This window comes from Astatotilapia calliptera, chromosome 1, assembly GCF_900246225.1.
Source record: "Astatotilapia calliptera chromosome 1, fAstCal1.2, whole genome shotgun sequence".
NCBI lineage: Eukaryota > Metazoa > Chordata > Actinopteri > Cichliformes > Cichlidae > Astatotilapia > Astatotilapia calliptera.
The window spans coordinates 19291144-19311173 of NC_039302.1; the positions used below are offsets into that span (position 1 = coordinate 19291144).

At 40.5% G+C, this 20030-nt stretch overlaps 1 protein-coding gene across 7 annotated transcripts in view; it reads right to left on the reverse strand.

The window, feature by feature from the left end:
* Nucleotides 1-20030, reverse strand: part of mical2a (microtubule associated monooxygenase, calponin and LIM domain containing 2a) — a 59320-nt gene that overhangs the window by 29850 nt on the left and 9440 nt on the right. For all 7 annotated transcript variants that reach the window (XM_026168053.1, XM_026168036.1, XM_026168045.1 and 4 more), the window contains exons 2-13: nt 17612-17980; nt 11432-11639; nt 9925-10032; nt 8697-8798; nt 7215-7370; nt 5535-5635; nt 4773-5030; nt 3966-4081; nt 3164-3290; nt 2982-3072; nt 2122-2269; nt 130-329 (exon numbers count right to left, since the gene is read on the reverse strand). In XM_026168053.1, coding sequence (XP_026023838.1) covers nt 130-329; nt 2122-2269; nt 2982-3072; nt 3164-3290; nt 3966-4081; nt 4773-5030; nt 5535-5635; nt 7215-7370; nt 8697-8798; nt 9925-10032; nt 11432-11639; nt 17612-17872 — 1876 coding nt within the window. In that variant the 5' untranslated portion in view covers nt 17873-17980. The remainder of the gene's footprint in view (nt 1-129; nt 330-2121; nt 2270-2981; nt 3073-3163; nt 3291-3965; nt 4082-4772; nt 5031-5534; nt 5636-7214; nt 7371-8696; nt 8799-9924; nt 10033-11431; nt 11640-17611; nt 17981-20030) is intronic.

The window sequence follows — 20030 nt, forward strand, 5'->3', positions numbered from 1 at the left end:
GTAAGACCTTCAACACCGATGGAATTTGGTGTAAAAGATAAGGAATAAAAACAAAACAGAGGGAGAAATATTACGAATACCAGGCTTCAGTGGCTATAACTAACAACACAGAATAATAGAGCAGGGCACCTGATGCAGGTAGAGGCGTTCCGCGGAAGAGCTCGTAGAACTTGGACAGGTAGTTGATCATCTTGGTTTTATCCAGCTCCTCCTCTTTACTCAGCTCCTTCGCAGATGTGAATGGACGAATCCCAAATTCCCGCTCACTGATGTCAAATGCCAGCTGGAGGTTTGCAACGTGGTCCTCGTCGTTTAATGAGTCAAAATCTCTGATGGAGGCAAAAACAGTCACACTGAGTATTAAATAGTATAAATATATTATGTGTTTTTATTGTAATTTAACACAAGTGGTCAGAGTTTTTTGACTGTTTTGCTTTTGTCTGGTACTGGTTTACAATTTCCCAAATCACTCCTCAACAAACACATAAAAACTTGTTTTTAAAATATGGGTATTACGTTGACTTACAGTCAGTGGCCACTTCATTAGGTACATCTGTTTAACTGCTTGGTAATCAAGATAGGCAGCCAATCACACGACTAAATTTAGACACAGCCAAAATGACCTGATGAAGTTCTAACTAGGAATCATATTATGGACACAAGATGATTTAAGTGACTTTAAATGTGGGATGATCTGAGTAATTTAGAAACCGTTTTGGGATTTTCCCAAAAAAAAAAAACATCTCTATGGTTTACAGAGAATGGCCTGAAAAGAGAAAATTTGTGAAAATAACTTGTTGACACTGGAGGAAAATGGTCAGAATACTGATCTGAGCTAACAGAAGGCCAACAGTAACTCAAAATAAGCACTTGTTATAACAAAGGTATGCAGAAGAGCATCCCTGAATGCACATGAAGCAGATGACCACAATAGGTGCTTACTCCTGTCATCTAAGAACAGGAAACTGAGGCTCCAACTCACATGGGCTCACCAAAATATTATTATATTATTTAAGATGCACTGCGGACATGTGTGGTGTGTAAGTGACATTCTTTAAGGGAACTGTACATTTCATGTGACTGACAATGACTACATGTGCAAAGGAATGACGTCACTCAGAAACACATTTTTATTTCCAACACAGCCAAAGAACCGCTTTCCTCAAATGCAGGAGAAAATAGCAGCCAGTAGCCTCTAATGGGGGAAACGGCATCTTTATGTCGTCACCTAAGTGGACAGTGTGCAGACGACTTCAGAAGTAATGAAGTAATGTAAAGACAAGAGCGGTAACCTAGCAGCAGAGCACACAAACTCTGGCATTATTCGCTAAGTGCTCAGGCTCACTTTTTTCTGCCTTTCTCTTCTGTGAACCTGCTCTGTCTGCTGTCTGCTCTGCTGACAGTCATGCATATGGAAAAGAGGAAAGGGGAAAAATGCCAGTGGTTCCTGGAAACTTACAGGACCAGATGAAATTGTGGTGGCATGTGGCAAGGTATGAAGGCACTAATTAAGGGGTTAGAGGATAAAATTAGAGTTACTAAATCCATGCTGTGAGAAGCAGTCTGATCTGAAACGTGGCAAAGAATGAAAGTATGGCTTTTGTTCTTTGTTCTTGATTAGCTGTTTTTCTCCACAGCTCTGAATCAATAGAGAGAAAAACTTGGGTTTTTTTTAGAATTAAATACAAGTCAATAGTAATTCTGTTGGACACACATTGCTATGGGTACTGGAGCAGCTAGTATTTATTTAATTTGGCTTGACATGTATGAAATTTACACAGCTGCACACTCCTGTGAGCACCCAGCTAGTTCGGGGACAGCTGTGCATGAAGTATTTTTTACCCATCTATCAGCACAAGTTTTAAGGAGGTAGAGAGCAGATCAGATAAACACACATATAGATCAGTGCCCTTCATTGCATACCAGGCATATTTAGCATTCCATTTTAAGATGTGAATTTCCTCACAACTAGTTGTTTTTGAAGAGCTCATGGAGTTCATCTTCTCAGGAAAACAGATAACGCTCATGTGAATACATGCATGCTACGACTATGTTAACGCAACTGGTTTGGGATCAGTTTGTGGCTCTGCAGGTTGATATTATCTGACAGTTGATACGTACATCAGCTGAGGCTTGAATCTGTGGATGAGGGCACAGAGGGCGATACCATTTTTCCAAGAAGACGCCAGGTCTGTGATTATCACATTCCTGTAGCCCTCCGTCTGCTTCTGGCACCAAGTGAGAAGCCTCGCTGGTCTGACCTCTGAGTCTGCCACAGAAGCACAAAAAAGACGATTTTTTAAAATGATCAAATTCTTAAAAAGCAGTGAAAAGAAGGCAGGCTGTGTTAGAAGAAAGTTTCGGTGGTTATGATGTCAGATATGATGTCACGACGACAAACCAACAAATAGTGTGCTGTTACATAAAGTGGCAAGAAGATGTTTAGAGTGGGTGCTGGGGTTTGTACACAAACCTGTAGAAACAAGTACGTGCTTGCTCATAAGAGCGAAGGACTGACTAAAGTGGCTTTACTCAAACACACAGAGTAGCGCGAGAATAATCAGACTAAACAGAATATAACAGAATTCTGGCACCAATGTTTACTTTTCGCTTCGGGTTTCAAAATGTTGTCATTGATTTTTTTTTTTTTAATGTTTAAACGCAGGGTTGTTTTATGGACGTGACATTGAGTTTTGTTGATATTGGAGAGGGATGTATGTGTGTTTGACTGTTTCTTTCATAGTTTCCTCTCTTCAATGAACCCACATGTAAAAACAAACCTCATATCGTGACTTATTCCCTAAACTGAAGTTAATTCTGGCGACTTACTACTTCTGTTAGAAGGGAAGGAACTGAATGGGGGAGATTTAGGCTACAATGATTGCATTAGGAGCCTTTGAAAGGAGAAGAAACCCTATTAGTTATAGTATTAGTGAATAACCGGAGATGACTCAGTGGCATTCAATTCCTTTAACCCTTACCATGTCTGGAGAGATTGACAGGCCGTCGTATGGTAGCGGCACGCTCGAGAGAGCAGGGGTTAAGCTGTCCGCTAATGTACAAATGACGCACCTGAAACAGAAAGGCAAAGAAAAAGCTGTTGGAACTGAGATATTAGTATTAGTATTTAAATGATCCATTGACAGATTTGCTGACATCTCACCTGGTGAGGCCTGATGCAGGTAGAGTTGAGGTTGGGGTATCGAGTTGCTGGGTCTAGGGTGTACTGCTCAAAGTTTTTGGCAATGTTTTCAGGGGTTGTCTGTGGTAGTAGTCGGTAAATGCTCTCCCTGTACCAAGACAAGAGGCATTACTGCATCACTTTAATGCCAGTGTGTCAAACCTAAGGCCCGGGGGCAAGGATCAGTCCCCTTCAAGAAGGCCAACGGGACAGTTTTGGAAAATGTGAAGGAGGATATAAACTTTTAACTGTATTTTCATAGTTTTATAGCTTTTCCTGCTGATAAAGACCGAAGTAAGTAAGTAATAGATAAACATTTAAATAACAACATTTTTCACTTGGTTCAAAAATAATTAACAGAAATATTCCATTTTATAATTACAGGAAACTCAACACAATGAGCTAGCAGAGTTTTTTTCTGTAATGTTACACACAAATGAATAAATAAATAACAATAATGCATTTTTTTCTTACAATTAAAAAGATTTATTATTATTAAGCCCAAAGCATTTCTTTATCATGTAGAAAAACTGACATGTACTGCTAAAGTTGCACTTCTTATATTAAAATATTAAATTAATTAAGTTAAATTAAATGTGTAGTTAAATGTCTTTACACTGAGAGAAAGGTGAGTTTCACTGCTCCGGCCCACTAAAGATCAAAGTGGGCTGTTCGTGGCCCACAACGTAAAATGAGTTTGACATGCTGATTATGTGAACAATGTGTTTGAGTAGCACAGATTTATAGGAGGCGCTCACTAATGCCCAACATAAAGTGTGGGTACCTCTCTGCCAGCACTTCGAGGACCGGCTGACCCTGCGCCCAGCTCTTTACCATCCAGGCCGTGTCGAAGGCAGCCAGGAAGCCTCTGGCGCAGCCTGTTCCCATTGGCCAGAAGGGCTACACAGCAACACACAACAAGTTTGCCAGTTATTGTTAGAGGCATCGTGCCGTGGCTTTTAGTCTGTTTGACATACTTCTTCTCTTGGTCATCGGGGGATATACAAAAAAAGGAGACAAGCTTTTTGGATTCCAGGTCATAGAAGTTGAAATAATGGAAAAATAAAGTCATGCTTAAGCAAACTGCAAACATGAAGTGTTAGGGGGTGATTATGTTTTCTGAGTGCAGATTTCCTTTTACAGAGAGACTGCTTACACAATAAAAAATAAAAGTGATGGGAAACCAAAGAAATGAGAAAAATGTGGCTCCATTAGAGAAAAGTTTGGTCTTGTCTGGAATTTGGGATGTCTTTAGTATTTCTGTTGTTGTTATGTTTTACCCTGTCATGTCACATACCAAAGCATTGACTATCCAAGTTTGAATATCTTACACACTTTCCTAAAAAAGCTCAGGTTGCCCATGTCTCTAAATAGATTCCTGAAATGTCCCTGTGTGCTTCTGGACCACCACCATTGTCTCAGAGCACAAAAATTCTGCTCCCTTAGTGATTCCAGACAACATCACCATCAAGTTTGAGACAGAGCAAACTGTAAACGACCGCTTTCTACCGGTCTTCTGCCCACAGCAATTGGATAGAGGAATTTAAATATCCATGCCATGAATGCCGGATTCTGCTACTTGCTGTCTTACCTCAAGCAGACTGTCGCCAACCAGTGCTACCAGCAACTGGTGTCCAAATCTCTCCCTGACCAGAGCAGCGTTCTCAGAGGCGTACATGTTAGTGAAGTCAAACATTGCTACATCTGGCTGCCCGCAATGGTTCATGGCAAAGTCCAGTGTGGGAAGTTGGTAGTTTGTGCCAAAGTCAGCAGCCTCTCGGGCGTAGCACAAAAGAGCTTCCTGGTTGACGTTTTCACCACTCAGCAGCATCTCTGTGTCTGAGTAATCCTGTCGGACCGAAGCAGTCAGAACAACCACAATGAATTTGTGTGCAAAAGCGAAACAAAAGCTCTCTGTTTATGAAAGAAATCAACGGAAGACAGTGAATAAAGAAAAGTAAGTAAGAAAAACTGATGAGCACAGATTTATAAATGATAAAATCAAATCGTTCTGAATCGAAATCTCTGAAGCATCAAGTTCTGCCAACATCTGTCTGCATCTGTTAGCGGTTATGGTTCTCCTGAAGCCAGTGCTTAGGGCTAAACAAATTACAATACAATGAATTTAACACATGACCGACACAGTCTTAGAAATAAACAAAAGATTTGACGATTTCAAATTTATTGTATTTTACGATATTAATTCTTGGAATAAGAAACCTGAACTGTAAATTGTCTGTAATATTCTTTATTTTTAAAATATAAGATAAATAACAATAATAAATAAAAAAAAAAAACAGACAGCATGAAATAAGATTACAGCAGATCTGTGGAGCTAGTGTATTTTGCTCACGTTGATGACGACTCCCTTGTCCAGCAGGCTTTGTTTCTTGGCAGTCATGACAAAGTAATGTGTGTTGTCCTTGTAGTACACAATGTTCTCCAGATCAATACCTGTGACAAATGACAAGTTTGCGTTACGGCTACAATTCATAAAAATCACCAACAAGCTTTTTCCACAGAGATGAAAGCTTGAACTCGCTTTTGTATGCTGAAAGGGGTTTAAATAAATGGTTTCTTCACACATCAGTGTCTCTTTCTGATGAACAGACTTCTTATTTTTTATTGCTGGAGGCTCAGAATGATCCCAGTGAAAATAATGAAAACAGTCGCTGCACAACATTCTTGATATTTCTTCAGGTATTGAGAACACTGTGCAAAATATCCCTGAAACTTTTAGTGAATTTGAAGATTTTAGATCTGATTTTTGCTGCATTTGGTCTGTAGTGACTTAGTGGTCTCACAGAGAAGTTTAATCTAAACAGCTTGGTTTTCATCTAACAGATAATTGTGGCTGATCCTGTTGGATCCATTATTATGTGTGATATTTAAGACTCATCCACTGTTGAAAAAAAATTGAAATGCAAAAATTGGATGATGTAACATGCATTTTCTTTAATTGCATGTGTTTCATCAAATATTTAACATGCTTTTAAAGTGTCAAACTGTAGCAGTTTGACAACCACCGTTCTCCTGCCAAATCCAGAATCATCCATCTGATTACCAGACAGAGAAGTGGGATTTGCAGCTCCAGAGAACACGTCTCCACTGCTGTCCAGTGGCAGCAGGCTTTACACCACAGCAACCGCCACTCTGCATTGTGTTTGGTAACGTAAGGCTTGGATGCAGCTGCTCAGCCATGAAAACCCATTCCATGAAGCTCTGTAGGCACTGTTCTAGAGGTAATCTGAAGCCCACATGAAGTTTGTAGGTCTGCAGAAAGTCGGTAACCTCTGTTGACCCTACTCTGTGAGTTCATAACTGAGTTGCTGTCGTTCTCAATCACTTCCACTTTGTTACAATACAATTAACAGTTGACTTGAAATATTTAGTAACGAATTCCTCACTAAATTCACTGAATTCACGGAGCTGCAGGTGTAGGTGCTTGATTTTATCCACCTGTGACCATGGAAGTGATCGGAACAGCTGAATTCAATGATTTGGATGTGTGAGTGAAAACTATAACAACATAGTGTAACACCCAGTTTGTAATCTTACTATAATACACTAAATCTCCTTCTGTCTGTTTGCTTGCCCACAGACTCCTCCTACACTATCAGGAGTCGAGCAACCAAAATTGGCACACAGGTACATCTTAGGCGCCTGAGGGCTTTTCTCTATGTCACATATCATGATGTCATCATGTTGCCTAGCAACCATCTACCAACAAAATGACTCATTTGTTGTGTTAATGCACCTATAACACCTTGTGAAAGCATAACATTGTTTTTATTTCACAATCGTAACATCACAAAATCAACACAAAAATTTCAATATGGATGATATGACATCATTACGTTACCTAGCAACTACCCACCAAGGGGATAAAAATCATATACCAAACAACAATAAAGCATTGGTGATACTGGACTCAAGACAATTCAGCATGAGATACTGACTAACTAGGCATTTATTCAAATTTAAGCCTCTGAAATTGCCAGGTTTAATGAGTCTATTTGCACTCCCTTCCCACCTGTCTCTTCTTTGAGGTCAAGAAAGAACTTCTGGTTGAAGATGAAAGCCACTCCACTGATCTCTTCTACTTTGGCCTCTGCGGTGGTGTTCCTGTTGATGAAGTTGGCTGTGATGGCGATTGCCAGTTTACCCCTGAACTCCTTCCTTTTGAAACCTGGGAGAATGGAAAAAATAAAGACGGAAGAGAGAAAGAAATGGGGATGTTAATCTTCACAAGCAAACAAAGGCCTATCATCCTTTCCAGAGGAAATCTAGCAGTAAACCACAACTGCAAGGAAGTCATTTTAGGATAAGAGGCAGCTTGCCAAGGTGATTCTTTTTAGCGACAAGGAAACAAAAAGCTATGTGTTGTAAAAAGCCCGAAGAAGTAAACTGCCAAACGTATCATCAAATTAGCCTTCAGAACCAAAAGTATGTGGCATTCTTTCATTTTATTAACAATGTATTCAAGGTGTAAGAATTCAAGTTCAAAAATAGTTTTAAAAGTATCTTTGTGGAATCTAATTAAATCTTTTAAATACAAAAGTAGCAGAATAGCTCTGCTGATGACTGCCAATGTCAGATCTTTTGAACAGAAATGGACACAGGAAACAAAAAAAATAAAAACATCATGCATTCTTCAGTCCCATAACCAAAATAACTCAAATTAAGGTTCAACATTTTACTGGCAAATCAAACTATTTTCTTTTCCAACTTGTAAATGAAAGACTCCCAACTATGAGTGTGTGAAGGCTACGAGGAAGGGGGGAAATCAAGTGGTTCCATATAACAAAGTGATGTGTGCAATAGTGACGGTACAGAAGTGATGCTCTGAGCATGTGCTGCAGCCTCTCCGCACTGTCACTGTTAAATGTCATCCGTCACTTCACTGCTCGTTTCCAAAACCAGCAACAACAAACGGAGAGCATTTTGCTCTATGTTACCGTAGCTAAGACACAAAAGCAAGCTCACTGCAGGGAAAAATTATTTCCCCCAGGAGTCTTCATAATTGGGGAATGAGCTAAACGTTTTGTTCTGCCCCAGAATGCCCTTTTTAGGAATAAGCATTTGTTGCGATTTGGTCGTTAGATGACAGCATTTTTAAAAGAGAGGAGACGGATGGAGATGGGATGATGGAACCGATCCAGGGGGAAAGCATCAGCTGCTGCGCTGAGCCCCAGCTCTGCTCTATTTATGTACAGAGCTTTGGCTGTTTTGTGTGCAGCCGGTCCCACTGGGAGAGATCAATGGCTCCGTGCAAGTGCAAGTTTGCAAAAGGTGGGTTTCATTTATAGCATTGTAATAACGTGCCTCAAGTTTATTTAAAGTGAGAGCCCAGAAAAAGTCTGGAGGAATGTAAGGGCTGTAAAGTGCACAATAGGTCTGCTATTAAACTATTTTTGAGCAATTTCTTAGTCGCAACAGGTTCATCAGGTCTAAAAGTACAGTACATCCTTGAGGCATCTATACTCTTCATCACTTTTGTTTGCCGTCTTCTCACCTTCCAGGGTATTTCTGCGTCCGTCAGCTCCCACCACCACATCAAACTCAAAGTTAGCCACGGGGTGATCAGCAGGTTGGATTGCAGCCCTCCACCCAACCCCTGAAAGACAGAGTAAAACTGAGAGGGCCGAAAAGCCACATAATATAAATCCTAGGACAACAGCCTTTCATTCCTATTTGAATATTCCACCACAGAACAATAACACATGCCATGGGGAATGTTACATGATAAGAACACCTTTTCTTCCTGGATCGCTCCGCCGCCTGCCATGCTTGTGCAACTCTAAAGTCATCAGCATAGAGTGAACAAAAGGAGAAATAGAGCTTTATGATGAGCAGGAAAGTAAGAGACTCAAAGCATAAGGTCAACTGCATCTGGCCTGCAGACCATCAGCATAATTAAAGTCTGAAGTACTCTTTCAACTTTATTATGACCCATTTTAAGCGTGCAAGTGGGAGCTACAGAAGTGTGAGACCAGCACAGGAACAGCTTGGCAAGTTGTGCAATATCATCATGTGGAAAATGCATTCCATGATGTCAAAGGCACGGCTAAGTCCGTCGCAGCAGAGCACAGAACACAAGTTTGTGTCTAAATTTAGGCCAGGCTCTTCTTGTTATCACTGCATTGATATTACAGCTGGAGGAACAGCACAATAGCATGTTCGCTATTTTCTTCTTCAGAGCTTATAGGGAAATGCAGGATGTGAGGGTCAAGTAGTCATTTACGAAGCAGCGCTCAGTTAATGCCATTAAGTTGGGGAAAAAAAAGGAAAGTGACACTTTTATTCTCACTGCTTTCTAATACATGAAGTCCTCCTGTATCAGATATGCATTTGAGCAAAATAACCGTTGCTGACCTCATCCAAATATGATAGCAAAGTACTTCAATGCCAATGTTTATCTCGTGTTTACCGGTGGCTGTCAAGGAAATTAAATACTGCAGGATGAAAAGTCTTTCGCTGTCTAACCAGCCTTGAATATGAGCCGAAGCTGCAGAGCAGGAGGATTACTACAAATCCTCCAGGAAGCTCCACAGTATAGATCTCTAAAGAAACGTCTTCATTGAGCTTAACACATTGTTAAAAATCTCAACTTCACCTTATTAAAACACCAAGCTGTACAATTTCAGCCTTTTAAATCTCCCCAAATCTTGCGGCTAATAAACAAACTGTCAGCGAGTGAAGACAAACTCGCTGTTAATCTGTTGTTTGGACATGAAACCGACCTTCATTTTCCTGAGGTTCCAACAGGTTGACAAACTCCACATTGATGTGAAACTCCACGGCAACAATCAGGGCAACCTTCAGCAGGATCAACTGCAGCTGCTGAATGCCTGCAAGACAGATTCAGATTAATGTTTGGACACAGATGTAAGCCTGCCAGTTTTTACACCATCTTGAGAGGAAACAGCTCATTGTTTGAAAATTTGAAAGCTTTATACAAAAGGAACGTTGAGATCATGGATTGCTTCTTTTGTACAAATGAGTTTTATACAAATGATTAAAATTAAAGATGCACCGACTGACTGACCAGCGACCACCGGCCACCGGCCAATCAGACTCACGTGTCCCTTTTATGCATGCACAACACACATGCAGTGGTGAGGAAAACACCCAAAGTAAACTGCGAGGTGACCACAGACTCTTACAGACTCTTGAATCACCCTCACCCGGCTGAACACGGACATTTTAAAAAAAGAGAACAAAGGGAAAGCTCAGAGCAAGCCACGAGCTAGCAGCCTCGGTATGAACAAAGAACCAAAGCAGTTATGAGGAAGATTTATGGAGACAAGTGAAACTAGAAACTAATATAATTACCCAACATTAGTTTTATTACATAAATCTGCTGCACCTGCTTTTATTCAGTAAGGTAAAATATATTAGCTAAAGGTGGGTGTACAGCAGCTAATTTTCAGTTAATTATCCGTATATATAAAAAATTTATTTAACTGAACTAAATTGAGTTGAAAAACCTAAACCCTGAAGCACAAAATGTTATTTTTTTGTCCTTTTTTTCCCCAAATACTGCAGTTTCTGTGCTTATCTTTCTAGAAAATGAACAGACTGTTACTGCTGCTTTCAGTACAACTGAATGAGCTGAATCAAAACATTTAGTGCCCAGTGGACAGAAAAGGTAAAAAAGATGAGCCCTCAACGACACACATTTAAAAAGGTTCTATCTGTCCAACAGCCCAACAGGTCTTTTTTGTCACTTTGTTTTTATTTGTTTTGCCAAACTTATCAGAGATGCAGGCTTTTAAACTGAGCTCAGGTAACAACCCAGGTGGTTCCTCTACTTTATAGTCCAAATGATGCAATTTCCATGTTTTCCAAAAAGAATTGTAAATTTTGATTCATCTGACAACAGATCAGTTTTTTAGTCCTTAAATGAGCTTTGGCTCAGAGAAGCCTGTCTGGATCATGTTCACACGGCTTCTTCTTTGCATGATTCCTGAAAGTGTTCCTGAACCCATGCAGTGATTTCCATGACAGAATCCTGCCTGTTTTCTAATGCGCTGCCACCTGAGGACCTGAAGATCACAGGCATACTAGTTTTCACAGGCATCCAGTACCCTTGTGCACAGAAATTTCTCCAGACTCTTGGTAATATTATGTATGTACAGCACCTTAATGTCAAATTTTTTGCAGCATAAAGCACTTTAAGGTTGGAGTTAATAATTTGTGACAACAGGTCAAAGAAAAGCAAAGGCCGGTGTAGTTTCAGATACTCACTGATGTGGTCGATGGCTCCGGCACAGAATTTTCCATAGAACTTTTTGGCCCCCAGTCCCCGCAGGTCATGAATGGTATAGGGCCAAAGATGGAGCACGTTGTTCCTGGAAAAAGAGTCCCTCTTTTCAATCACCACCACTTTAGCACCCAGTAGGGCAAGTTCAATGGCAGTCCGCAGGCCGCAGGGACCTCCTCCGATGATGAGGCACTAAATAAGAGGGAATGACAAATTGACCTCATTAGCAACACAAGGAACCAAGCAAAAATCTCAGTCTTTGTACAATATTAATAGCAGAAGGCTGAGAGTTTTCCTGCAGAGTCCCAGATGAAAAATAGTTCACAGCCAACTTGTTTATAACATGCCTAGAAGCATTATGACATCTGCATAGATCACGATAGAGAGTACCATTTCACTGCACCACTGGACCATTTAGAGGTTGAGTGTCTTACTTAAAGACCCTAAAGGAAGACTGGCATTGACTCAGAGAATTATTGTGTCTTAGGATAACTTCCCCAGACCACCCGGTGTGCGTGAGGATTGTTAATAAAACACATTAAACGTGAGAGAGACAGATTACGGGTGCCCAAAGTGGTGCATTTGTCAGGAACTTCCCAAAAATGGATATTTGCGAACAACTTCCACCCACCTAAACCAACCTTTGCATATCTATCTCGTTATTCACGCACCAGCCTCTCCCAAAAATGCATGAAGTCAGTTCACTGAGGCTACTGCGTGTGTCTGAGAATGTGCGGTTTAAACATGACATCATTCCTTGAGTGATAGATGAAAGAAGTGACGCATGTGTGCTGGCAAACTCTCCTTTCCTTATGAGCACATTAAGAGGCTTTACAGAGAACTGTGCAGAGAGAAGATGTGTCTCAATTCTTTTGAGATTTAATCCAGAGGCAAGCTCCGACTCCTGCTGGGTGCAACAAGGCGGACTGTCTCCTGTCTCAATAGCCTCACCACATTTTAAATGCTGAAAATATCTTTTCTTTCACTTTTCTTGGAAGGTTTGCCACTTATCCAACACAAAGATCTATAGCAGCTCACTCCCTGCCATCCTGAGTCTCCAACAACTACACAACCAGAAAGAGTGAGGAGGGTTAATATGTATCAGCTCTGTGAGACAATCCGACATCATGACCTAATCGACTTCTTTCCCTGCGCCAAAAACAAGCAGCTGGGTTTTCATCACTCAGCACTGTCTCTCGCATTGAGCAGCTGAGCACCAGGTGTGATGAAGAACACAATGTTGAACCATGAGTTGCCCGAGGTTATAAAAATGAGGTATTCTCAGGTGTGGAGCACAAACAGGTGGTGGAAGCATTGCCTGGACAAGCCTACTGGCAAGGTTTGTTTTCCTCAACAAAGAGGAAGTTAAGCGAACCAGCTATTTTCACAGCCAGACCGAAATCGAGGATGCTAAAAAAAAAAAAGTAAAAATTAAAATAAAAAAACCAAAAAAAACCCCACGATGTCGCAGCAGAGCAGCGCTAAATCGGTTTGTTCAGATGTGTCGTCACAGTGTGTCCAATTTTCCTAAACTCACATCACCGCTTTGATCTCTCCAGCAATAATTAGCAAAGATGTCCCCTTTGTTTGACCACTTTTCCATTCGCTCATATATTTTTCCAGATATGAGGTTTTTCCTGAGGGCCAGCTCCACATCTGCCGAGTCAGGACAAACGCTTCCTTTCAGCTGCCCACCTGTGACCTCATTCTCATCCCAGCCCTGACATCTGTCTCCTGCCTTATCACCGAGCCCAGTTAGTCTGGTGATAAACTCACAGTTTGGTGTGAACGCACAGCATAGCCAAGAGGCCTCTGCTCTGTCATCGGGAGAGAATCAGGAGGTTATTTATTCATCTTCACATTATATTGTCAACTCATTTTTATAGGATCAAAACAGTAGAAAATAGCAATCAGAGCAAAAGTTAGTGTTTTCATTTTGTGCATTTTGCAAAACTCAATTCACGTCATCATCATATTTAACCTCCAGAGACTTGACCTCTCATTTGGTATTTTTTTTCATTTCTATCTGCGATTGTTTGGAACTGATAAGTAAAAACTAAGAATTTCTTTTATACACAAAGTATTATGTCCTCATATGGGGACAATAGGCTTATTTTACAGCATAACACAATAAAGTCACTATTGTTTACAAAGCCTCAAACACTTTATTGAGCAGTACAAAAGATGAGGTGCCAAAAAGGCTAATCTTGATATATGAGGATACAGGACTCAGGAGGTTAAGGAAACAGAGCAAACATTTACATTTCTAAGATAAAGCAACTTCCAGCTGCTCCATCACTCACAGTGGCTCACCACAACAGATAGTGACAAATGTTTGACTTGACAGATTTTTTTTTTTCTTTTTAATGCAACCCCAAAGGGATCTGTGTCTCCTCCTGGGGATCTTTCACTCCTTAGGCAAATCTGTAACCCACTACACTACGGAGCCACCAGCATTTTGAGACATCTGCATCATCAGTGCAAGTTCTTTTCCCCAAACCCTTGAAAATTGCACAATACATTTTAACTAATAATTCTTGAGCTATAAGTTGCAAAAAAACAAAAACAAAAGCCAAATATATAAAAAATTATAGAAACGAAAACTCAAAAATAAAACTGATTTTTTTTTATTTGTCAGTTAAAACGGGAAAAAAACATAATTTTTTGGCAATTATCTCATAGTTTAGTTTTTATAGGGTTAAAACCAGCCACACAATTTTTGCATATTGAAATGAATGATCTCTTAAGGTAAACCCACACAAACAAACCCTGGACCGTTACGCTGCATTACCGCTCTTACTGGTAAGGCTGTTTGGTCTGACCACAACATGCCAAAAGATTTACAGTTGCTCCTTTTATTAGGGGAAAAGCAGATTAGCGACAGTCACCTGAAGATAATACAGGCACGCGTTGGAGTTTTGGACCTCTAGCAGCATTTTAGATTTTGTGACTTTTTAGTGTCACAGTCACAGAGGAATTTTGTATTGCTGTTGTCCATCTGACCATCCCTTTATTGGGAGCATGATTTCTAACAAACAAGATTGAAGGCTTTTGTTTGTTTGTTTTAAATGTGGCACAAACATTTACTTAGACTCGAGCATTAACTAATTTGATTTTGTTGGTCAAAATTTATGGTCAATTTGACCTCTCAAAGTGCAATAATTCCCATGCTCATGACAAAATACCACACTAATGCATACAGGTAATAACATAAAACAAGGAAGCATAAAGGGAGATGATTATAAAGTGCAATTTGACTGTTTGAAGCAGACATACAAAAGGGAGGCGGTGACTCTGGTTTTGTTTATTTTCCTGCGTGCGCTCACAGACAATGCAAAACTCATGTAAAAGAAACATGTAAAGGTTTCCAGGTGATTTCTCTGATGTGCAGGTGATGCTAATGCGCTGGCAGAGTCATGCAGGCTCATGTATACGCACAATGCAGTTTGGAACGTAAAACTGGAACTGAAGAGAAGCTACAAGAAAAACTCCTATATGTGTTTAAATCAGGTGTAATTATAAAAAAAGATCTGTGAGGTGCACTGAAAATGTCTTTGTCTATATTAGGGTGTCAAACTTGAGGCCCGGGGGCCCGAATTGGCCTGCCGAAGACTACAATCTGGCCCACTGGACAGCATTGGAAAATGTGAAGAAGGGCATGAATTTTGGACTTTTAACAGTATTTTCATAAGTTGTACAGCTTTTCCTGCTGATAACAACCTCCTGCACAGCCATTCATACTGCACCAAAGTAGTTAAGTAACAGATAAACAATTGCTTTGGTCTACAACTACATTGATTCGACAGTTTAAAATACGATGAGCTACCAGAACTTCTTACCCTTTAAGTCAGGCTGACATATTTCATTTACCACAGCTGGATTTCTTTAGCATGTAGATAAACTGAGTCATAAAGTTGAAACTGCACTTCTTTTTCTTATATTGAGATATCACAAGGATTAAATGTGTACTTAAATTTCTTGACAATGACAGAAAATGGAGTTTTGCTGATCTGGCCAACTTAAGATCACAGTGAGCCATATGCAGCCCACGATGTAAAATGACTTTGACATCACTCGTCTTTTTTATGAAAAGATTCATTCTGTTGTAGGCAGTAAAACTTCACGAAAAAGACACAAGCTACAGCCACATGTCACCTCAGCCAGCTGTGTCCGGTAATAAAACCCAGATGACATTACATCCTTTTAAAAAAAGTTACTGCTACAGCAGCAATAAGAAGACGAAGAGGTGCTGAGTGATATCACATCTGTCAGTGTTAAAGAGCTGCGCTGTCATAAAAATGACTCGTTACCTCGCGGTTCTCAGAGGAGACGCTTTTAATCACGTAACGGCAGACCGCCTGGCCATGAGTAATTAAAACATTGTGCAAGTGTACCTGGCTCATTAAATCTCTGGCATTTGCACAATCACAAATTCACTACGCACCACTCACTGGCTAAGCGTCTACATTTTATAACACAACTCTGTGGATTGTCAGAATTAACAGCTTTGGCTCAGAAGTTTAAGGGTCACACTTTCTTCAAAAAATATTTTTTCCTTCTTATTACCTGTTTGGGCGCCGGCTTAAATCAGGCAGAACGAGTAAAACCGGGCTCACATTTTAAAAACACATTTTCAATAATAACGCGGGCCTGGCTCCAACCCTTTGAGACGAGCCCAATTTTAGTAACGCTGGGGCCAAATAATCACAGTTGCTGACTGATGCTGTCTGCTTCTCTGGGCAATAAAACAAGCTCTCTCAATCTGAGCGCTGCTGATGGCTGCAAGGTAATCACACTCCTCTGGGTTTTTCTACTTTCCGTCATCACCTTTACTGCCCCCACGCCCGCATACACAGGATACTGTACACACACCCTTTTTTATGGCTCTTTTGTCCCTTTTGCAAGTTGTTTTTCATCATGCACTTCAAGACTACCCCCTGAATAGCGCTCTTATTGCACATTTAATCTGCTGTCTGAATAGGACTGAATCTTTACACGACAGTCAAAAAAAAAGCAACACACAGCTGTCTTCTTGGTTTCCCCCTTGTCTTTAATAGTAATAAAATGCAAATGCATGCAATTTATATTTTTTTCTGCTGGCTGATCTGTCTTTGTGAAAATTTCAGGATGTATTTATTCCAGTTTTGTCATATAACACCTGTCTGCAGCAGAAAACATTTCCTGCCCCGTCTGTTGAGAGCTGTTAAAGGAGTGAAAGAGTAACTGTCTGGGCAAGTAGAGGTTAAAATAAAGACTACTTGAGCTATGGCACTCTGTAGAGCACTTTAGCAGGGTCTCAGTGAGACTGCCCCTGAACTGAGGTACAATTAAAAAGGAGTCATGTGAGACGAAACCATAAAGATACTTCCTAAATCATAAAACATCAACTTTAATGATGCATGAACCAAGCTTTGTGATCATTTTTAGACTTTCAGGCCAATCAACACATTGTTAGCTTTCTGCGCATACCGAGAATAAACTGAAAGATACATGCTTGAGATAGAAACCCCATCAGACTAAACATTTTCCCAGCTTTACTGTTTTTAACCACTTTTAACTTTTAACTAGCTTTATTTCAGCCACTAAACTCAAAAGTGAAGCTTAGAGTCAAAATATGAGAGCTGGCTGCTGAAAGGTTTTGTCAAGCAAATGAAAAACGGTGTGAAAAAGATGACGTCTATCGTTGTTTCTTCTATAAAAAACCCCAACAAAACAGCTGCTGTCATGCAGTAGACTCTGCAGTCTGGGGTAAAGGATCCTCGAAACCACTAACAAGGAGACTTTTTAAAAATAGCAACATGGCCGCAGAAACAACACATCAACAGAACTGTCCTAAACCAGATTAGAAACGCCTCTTGTCCTTCTGAAGCTAGAGAATACATTGTTTTTAACTGATTTTTCTGGTTTTAAATAGATGTGATAGAGACAAGAACAGGAAATTTGGGGGAAAAGACCAGGGGAATGAACTGCAGCATAGGCGGGGCCCTCTGGGAATGTTATGAACACTAATCGCTCAGCCATCAGGTCACTCCAGGAAATAATCAAAGAATTTATGGGGCTGTGGAGAGCAGTTGATAAATATAAACAGAATATATCATGTCAACACCTCATATGACTTTTTTGCAGTATGTACAGTAGATGCACAAAGATGTAATCAAACCAACCTTAGTGCCCGCACAGGCTTGGCCTTTTCTGTACTCCTTATGGGACATCCTCTTGTCGAGCTTACTCCAAAGCGCTTTTGCTTTCCAGGAAGTAACCTTTGCCTTCAGACTGTTGTAGAAGGTGCTGTGCTCTGCGGGGTCGAGGTTCTGGCATCTGCAGAGGACGTTAAAGGCCTGAAGGGCTCCTTTGCAGGTCGAGGCCTGGATGAAGTTCTCAAACAGCTTCCCTACATTGTCCCTCTCCTCCTCTGTCTCTCCCATCTTCCCAGCTGCAGTAGATGGTCTGGTGTACGGAGGCGCCTGCTTAGTTCAGCGGTCTCTGCCAGATGTGGCTACACCCTCAGCTTGGCCCGCACCATCATGCCCCGTCTGAGGAGGCAAGACACATAAGAGCCTGACGTCATCTTATGGCAAAGAGTCTCTCATAGGTTGCTTTAGGCAAATGACGTTTTTCCCTATTCTGTTATTAGAATGACTAAACTAAGCATTTTCCTTATGTTACATCGAGCTCTTTTAAGGGTTTGTAAACTAAAACGCTGAAGTATTTTAAGGTAGGTTGACAACACAGCTGGATTCTATCTACTGCATGACTCCGGCTTACCATAACGAATTGCTTTAAATTACAGGACAGTCAGTGCCACTCCACACTAAGTCTACAGGCATTTTGAAACACAGTAAGCTTACACCCACATCAACAAGATAAAATTTCAAGCACACAGGAGGATTTGAGACAAACACTAGAGAGAAAACCAAGCACAGAAGTAGAATGAGCCAGTCTGTCAACATCGGGCAGCTGTTGGAGCATATTTACTACTCGTGCTTTATAGAGGCATAACCATGGGAGCCTGTAAATTGAGGTCTCTGTGGTTTTGTGTAGTACGTCCTGGTACAACAAAGAGTCAAACTTTTCAGCAGCTTCAAGTGTGTTTGACAGCTTTGCAATAAAGAAAAGTTTCAATTTTACACAAGAACATCGGCATGAAAATAATGTAACATGCAACTAAAACTGTAGCATGTTTTTGACTGGGATTCATTTTGATACAAGAAAAAAGAAAACATTTCCATCATAGCCAGTTTTAAATTGAGTAACTAGCATTTATATATCAAACACCAATGAAGCCCATCATGGGCTCCATTCCCTAAAATAATAACACAATAAAGTGAAGGTGCAGCGATTTGTTAAAACATGTCAACATAAATGTAGCATATCAGGTGCGAAACGGAGTTTAAAGAATTGTAACAATCTGGATTATTTGGTGTGACTATCTTTAGATGGCTGCCGTTCCCTAAGACTGGTTCTGCCAGAGTCTTCTTCCTTGTTACTCATGGTTGTTGGGGGCATCTCTGCAGTGTTGTAGGGTCTAAACCTTACATTATGAAGCACCTTGAGCCAACTGTTGTTGCGATTTGGCATTATATATTTGTTCTGTCTGATGATCCCACACTGCTTCAGTAATGTTGGGGTCCGGGTTGTGGGGAGGCCAATCCATGACTGATAGAAAAACACACAATGGAACACTATTTGGGTTTGCCTTTACTGTATTGGCACTGTTTTTGGGATCCACCTTTGCCAATCAGTTACTTTCCCAATGTTACTGCATGGTGGATCAACATCTGATGGTGTGTTCGTAATTCCATCAATTTTGACAAGATTCCCATCACCACTGGCTGAAATCCAGCCACAAACATGACAGAGCATCCATCAGGTGTTACAGATGGCTGTGAACACTCACTGTTGGACCTCTTGCCTGACCTCCCATCTGATCAGACTTTTTCCCTATTTCTTTAGGGCATGACTTTCAAATACAGTTCATCTGCTGTGGATAGTTTTTAGGCCTGTCACTTCTTCTTTTATCCTCCATTTTTCCAGTTTCCTCGAAAACTATGAAAGCCTGGAGAACTATTGTTCAAAGCTGCTTAAAAAATAATAAAACAAAGTCTGGTTCCTTGGAAACAAATTATAGAGAAATGAGGGCGGCTCAAGACTTTTGCATATCACTTTATTTATCTTGCGGTATTTTTCGCTCCACTAAAAAACCAGACAGTGTTTTTGGAAGGAAGAAAGAGGTCCTTGAAATTCACTGTAAGGAAACGTTAGACTAACATAGGCTGATAGATGTGATTAGGTATGCACGCTTTATAGCCCACCTTGTACTCAGATATTTGTATTCATTATGCGCCTGCGTGTGAAAGCGATTGTTAATAACACATGCTCGTGTCATCGCAGAGCTGAACTGACAGAACAAAAAAAACCTTCACTTCTCTCTTTCTTCCAAACAACCATCAAGCATTTTGAAAACCACGCCACAAAAGTCTGTGCCAGGGGTTCAACATCAAAGCGAAATGTGAAAAATGTCTGCATTAAGCATGTGTGGGCTAACTTGGGTGGAGACCACAGCTTCCGTGAGTTTTGGGCGAA